The following is a 6,000-nucleotide window of genomic DNA, read 5'->3' on the forward strand; positions in this document are numbered from 1 at the left end:
GTGTGAGGCGTGTGAGACCCGTGAGAGGCGTGTGTGACGTGTGTGAGGCGTGTGAGGTGGTTAGGGAGGCGTGTGAGGCGTGTGACCCGTGTGAGGCGTGTGACCCGTGTGAGGCGTGTGACCCGTGTGAGGCGTGTGACCCGTGTGATCCGTGTGACGTGTGTGAGGCGTGTGACCCGTGTGAGGCGTGTGACCTGTGTGACGTGTGTGAGGCGTGTCACCCGTGTGAGGCGTGTGACCCGTGTGACGTGTGTGAGGCGTGTCACCCGTGTGAGGCGTGTGACGTGTGTGAGGCGTGTGACGCGTGTGAGGCGTGTGAGGCGTGTGAGGCGTGTGAGGCGTGTGAGGCGTGTGACGTGTGTGAGGGGTGTGATGTGTGTGAGGCGTGTGACCCGTGTGACGTGTGTGATGTGTGTGAGGCGTGTGACCCGTGTGAGGCGTGTGACCCGTGTGACGTGTGTGAGGCGTGTGACCCGTGTGAGGCGTAAGGCGTGTGACCCGTGTGACGTGTGTGAGGCGTGTGACCCGTGTGAGGCGTGTGAGGCGTGTGACCCGTGTGAGGCGTGTGAGGGGTGTGATGTGTGTGATGTGTGTGAGGCGTGTGACGTGTGTGAGGCGTGACCTGTGTGAGGCGTGTGACCCGTGTGACGTGTGTGAGGGGTGTGATGTGTGTGAGGCCTGTGACCCGTGTGAGGCGTGTGACGTGTGACGTGTGTGAGGCGTGTGACCCATGTGAGGCGTAAGGCGTGTGACCCGTGTGACGTGTGTGAGGCGTGTGAGGCGTGTGACCCGTGTGACGTGTGTGAGGGGTGTGATGTGTGTGATGTGTGTGAGGCGTGTGACCTGTGTGAGGCGTGTGACCCGTGTGACGTGTGTGAGGGGTGTGATGTGTGTGAGGCGTGTGACCCGTGTGACGTGTGTGAGGGGTGTGATGTGTGTGAGGCGTGTGACCTGTGTGAGGCGTGTGACCCGTGTGACGTGTGTGAGGGGTGTGATGTGTGTGAGGCGTGTGACCTGTGTGAGGCGTGTGACCCGTGTGACGTGTGTGAGGGGTGTGATGTGTGTGAGGCGTGTGACCCGTGTGAGGCGTGTGACCCGTGTGAGGCGTGTGACGTGTGTGAGGGGTGTGATGTGTGTGAGGCGTGTGACCCCTGTGACGTGTGTGAGGGGTGTGATGTGTGTGACCCGTGTGAGGCGTAAGGCGTGTGACCCGTGTGACGTGTGTGAGGCGTGTGACCCGTGTGAGGCGTGTGACCCGTGTGAGGGGTGTGATGTGTGTGATGTGTGTGAGGCGTGTGACCTGTGTGAGGCGTGTGACCCGTGTGACGTGTGTGAGGGGTGTGATGTGTGTGAGGCGTGTGACCCGTGTGAGGCGTGTGACCCGTGTGAGGCGTGTGACCCGTGTGACGTGTGTGAGGGGTGTGATGTGTGTGAGGCGTGTGACCCGTGTGAGGCGTAAGGCGTGTGACCCGTGTGACGTGTGTGAGGGGTGTGATGTGTGTGAGGCGTGTGACCCGTGTGAGGCGTGTGACCAGTGTGACGTGTGTGAGGGGTGTGATGTGTGTGAGGCGTGTGACCCATGTGACGTGTGTGAGGCGTGTGACCCGTGTGAGGCGTGTGACCCGTGTGACGAGTGTGATGTGTGTGAGGCGTGTGACCCCTTGTGACCCGTGTGAGGCGTGTGAGGCGTGTGACGTGTGAGGCGTGTGACCCGTGTGAGGCGTGTGTGACGTGTGAGGCGCGTAACATGTGTGAGGCGTGTGACCCGTGTGAGGTGTGTGAGGGGTGTGATGTGTGTGAGGCGTGTGTGAGGCGTGTGAGGCGTGTGAGACGTGTGAGACCCGTGTGAGACGTGTGAGGCGTGTGAGGCGTGTGAGGCGTGTGACCCGTGTGAGGCGTGTGTGACGTGTGAGGCGCGTAACATGTGTGAGGCGTGTGACCCGTGAGGCGTGTGACGTGTGTGACCGTATGACCCGTGTGAGGCGTGTGATGTGTGTGAGGGGGTTAGGGAGGCGTGTGAGGCGTGTGATGTGTGTGAGGCGTGTGACGTGTGTGAGGCGGTTAGGGAGGCGTGTGACGTGTGTGAGGTGTGTGATGTGTGTGACGTGTGTGACGTGTGTGACGTGTGTGACGTGTGTGAGGCGGTTAGGGAGGCGTGTGACGTGTGTGAGGCGTGTGAGAAGTGTGACGTGTGTGACGTGTGTGAGGGGTGTGATGTGTGTGACGTGTGTGACGTGTGTGAGGCGTGTGATGTGTGTGACCCGTGTGACGTGTGTGAGGCGTGTGATGTGTGTGACGTGTGTGACGTGTGTGAGGCGTGTGATGTGTGTGACGTGTGTGAGGCGGTTAGGGAGGCGTGTGACGTGTGTGAGGCGTGTGAGAAGTGTGACCCGTGTGACGTGTGTGAGGGGTGTGATGTGTGTGAGGCGTGTGATGTGTGTGAGGCGTGTGACCCATGTGAACCCATGTGACGGCGTGTGACCCATGTGACCTGTGTGAGGCATGTGACCCGTGTGACCGGGGCAGTGGAGCCAGTCGTCTTGCTCTGGAAATATTTCACAGTCATGCCAATAAAGCTCATTTGAACTGAACTGAAGGTCTCTCACCTGACGCCTTCATTCAGTACGTGGAGCTCGTTCTCTCCCAGATCCCTCCGCTGGAACACCGAGATCACGGCATTATGGATGCTGTCACACACACACACACACACACACACACACACACACACACACACACGTTAAATGTGTCCGTGATGTTTCAGGCTTGATTAACTTGTAAACTGCAGTGCACATTAAATGTTTGTGTAATGAATTGCTGAAAATGGATTGATGAAGATGAACGATTTTCTGCCCACTGAAGGCCCCAAAACATGTGACGTCATTTCAAACAAAATCAGGCCAAAACAAAACTAGAGTTCCGAACTGCCATTGGTCCATGTCGATGATGTATTAGGTGGGTGTGGCTCTGAGGCTCCGCCTTCTTCGAGGTGTAAATCTTCATTTCTTCTGTTCAGCCCATCGAGGTCAGAGGCGAGTGAAACATCAACACACTGAGAGTTGCTTTATAGATTATAATTCGAACTGAAAGCCACACTGACACTGTCCACATGTTTAAAGTGCCCTATTATGCAGTTTTAAAGGCTCTTTAAAAAGGTCTCCAACAGGTTTACATGCATCAAAGCACAAAAAACACGTTCATTTTCTCATAATATCCATTTGCACATCACCACATCTTTCAATGATTCTCAAACGACTCGACGGATGAATCAATCTCTCTAAATCCCTCCTTTCCGTGAGCTACTCTGCTCTGATTGGCCAGACGCTCAGTTTGTTGTGATTGGTCTACTATCCCCTGATTGGCCAGACGCTCAGTCTGTTGTGATTGGTCTACTCTCCCCTGATTGGCCAGACGCTCAGTCTGTTGTGATTGGTCTACTCTGCTCTGATTGGCCAGGCGCTCAGTCTGCTGTGATTGGTCTACTCTGCTCTGATTGGCCAGACGCTCAGTCTGTTGTGATTGGTCTACTCTGCTCTGATTGGCCAGACGCTCAGTCTGTTGTGATTGGTCTACTCTGCTCTGATTGGCCAGACGCTCAGTCTGTTGTGATTGGTCTACTCTGCTCTGATTGACCAGACGCTCAGTCTGTTGTGATTGGTCTACTCTGCTCTGATTGGCCAGACGCTCAGTCTGTTGTGATTGGTCTACTCTGCTCTGATTGGCCAGACGCTCAGTCTGTTGTGATTGGTCTACTCTGCTCTGATTGGCCAGACGCTCAGTCTGTTGTGATTGGTCTACTCTGCTCTGATTGGCCAGACGCTCAGTCTGTTGTGATTGGTCTACTCTGCTCTGATTGACCAGACGCTCAGTCTGTTGTGATTGGTCTACTCTGCTCTGATTGGCCAGACGCTCAGTCTGTTGTGATTGGTCTACTCTGCTCTGATTGGCCAGACGCTCAGTCTGCTGTGATTGGTCTACTCTGCTCTGATTGGCCAGACGCTCAGTCTGTTGTGATTGGTCTACTCTGCTCTGATTGGCCAGACGCTCAGTCTGTTGTGATTGGTCTACTCTGCTCTGATTGGCCAGACGCTCAGTCTGTTGTGATGGGCTACTCTACCCTGATTGGTCAGATGCTCAGTCTGTTTTGATTGGTCTACTCTGCTCTGATTGGCCAGACGCTCAGTCTGTTGTGATTGGTCTACTCTGCTCTGATTGGCCAGACGCTCAGTCTGTTGTGATTGGTCTACTCTCCCCTGATTGGTCAGATGCTCAGTCTGTTGTGATTGGTCTACTCTGCTCTGATTGGCCAGACGCTCAGTCTGTTGTGATGGGCTACTCTACCCTGATTGGTCAGATGCTCAGTCTGTTGTGATTGGTCTACTCTGCTCTGATTGGCCAGACGCTCAGTCTGTTGTGATTGGTCTACTCTCCCCTGATTGGTCTACTCTGCTCTGATTGGTCAGACGCTCAGTCTGTTGTGATTGGTCTACTCTGCTCTGATTGACCAGACGCTCAGTCTGTTGTGATTGGTCTACTCTGCTCTGATTGGCCAGACGCTCAGTCTGTTGTGATTGGTCTACTCTGCTCTGATTGGCCAGACGCTCAGTCTGTTGTGATTGGTCTACTCTGCTCTGATTGGCCAGACGCTCAGTCTGTTGTGATGGGCTACTCTACCCTGATTGGTCAGATGCTCAGTCTGTTGTGATTGGTCTACTCTGCTCTGATTGGCCAGACGCTCAGTCTGTTGTGATTGGTCTACTCTCCCCTGATTGGTCAGATGCTCAGTCTGTTGTGATTGGTCTACTCTGCTCTCTCAAAACTAAACCAATCCAACCAGGCTTTGTTGGTACCGTGATGCTGATCATCAACTCTCTCTGTCAACTCAGGCTTTGATCCTGAGTTTAGGAGTTTCGCTGTGACATCAGTAGCGAACAGCCAATCACAGGCTGAGAAAGAGTGAAACTGCCATTCATTTTTTGCAAGAGAAGCAGCTTAATTCACTTATTAAATAAAAGTATTAAAATATAAAAAATGTAAACAAATTTACACAGCAAGAAGAAAACAGCTGTCTATGAAAGAGGACAACTCAAAGAAAAAGTCTCGTTGTGAAGTTAGTTTATAGTTAATAAAGGGTTAAAGAGAATTGAACATTTAAACTCACATGTAGTCATTTTATAGCTTTAATTTTATTATTCTAAAGCGTATTTATATTACCTTTATATAATTATTCATTTAAACTGTGCGTAATAATAATTGATAAACTAAAATTGTACGTGTGATCAATTTAGGGTATAATAATTACATGTAAATAATATCTAAATAATACAAAATTATTATTATAAATAATTATTACTAAAAGGCAGACGATTTTGTCTTTAAAATCATTTGCTGTGTAGTGAACTTTAATGTGGAGTAGAAACAGGGGGAGTGACTTCATCGCATCAGACATGTGTCACTGTGCTCACAGCTGATTGGTCCATTTTCAGATTGAGATCTCTCACCTGGAACATCACCTGACCCAGACCAGGTTAGCCGTGGAGTGCGAGTTACTATAGCGATGAACACTGCTAAAAGCCAAATGACTTTCATGGTGCCTAAACCCAGGCTTGGTACAAACACTGGCTAGCCACTGAAACGGCTTCATGGTACAGGCCCTGCACTGCTGTGTGCTGTCATTATTGTTGTTGTTTTTTGTTATTGAAAGGAAAGTGCGAGGCACAAATTTACATATTCATCTGAATGTGGGCGGAGTCAGGATGTTCGCTGACACTATATCACCGCAAAAGTATTTCAACGTATTTTTACCTCTAAGTGAAAAACACAATAGAACTTCTCCGTGAGTGTGTCAGGGCCTTCAGAGACAAAACGTTCCATCAGCTGAAAGTGACACTCACTCTCTCACACACACACACACACAGCATCAGTGATATCAAACAATCATTGTTCTCCAGCCACTAGTGTGTGTACGAACAGAAACAGAGGATTCTCTTCACACACAAACTA

At 51.4% G+C, this 6,000-nt stretch overlaps 1 protein-coding gene across 1 annotated transcript in view; it reads right to left on the minus strand.

The window, feature by feature from the left end:
• prr5b (proline rich 5b (renal)) overlaps positions 1 to 6,000 on the minus strand; it is a 54,411-nt gene that overhangs the window by 46,135 nt on the left and 2,276 nt on the right. The window contains exon 3 of the mRNA XM_081364011.1: positions 2,607 to 2,687. Coding sequence (XP_081220137.1) covers positions 2,607 to 2,687 — 81 coding nt within the window. The remainder of the gene's footprint in view (positions 1 to 2,606; positions 2,688 to 6,000) is intronic.

The sequence above is a fragment of the Scardinius erythrophthalmus genome (assembly GCF_964197995.2).
Source record: "Scardinius erythrophthalmus genome assembly, chromosome: 4".
NCBI classification, from domain to species: Eukaryota; Metazoa; Chordata; class Actinopteri; order Cypriniformes; family Leuciscidae; genus Scardinius; species Scardinius erythrophthalmus.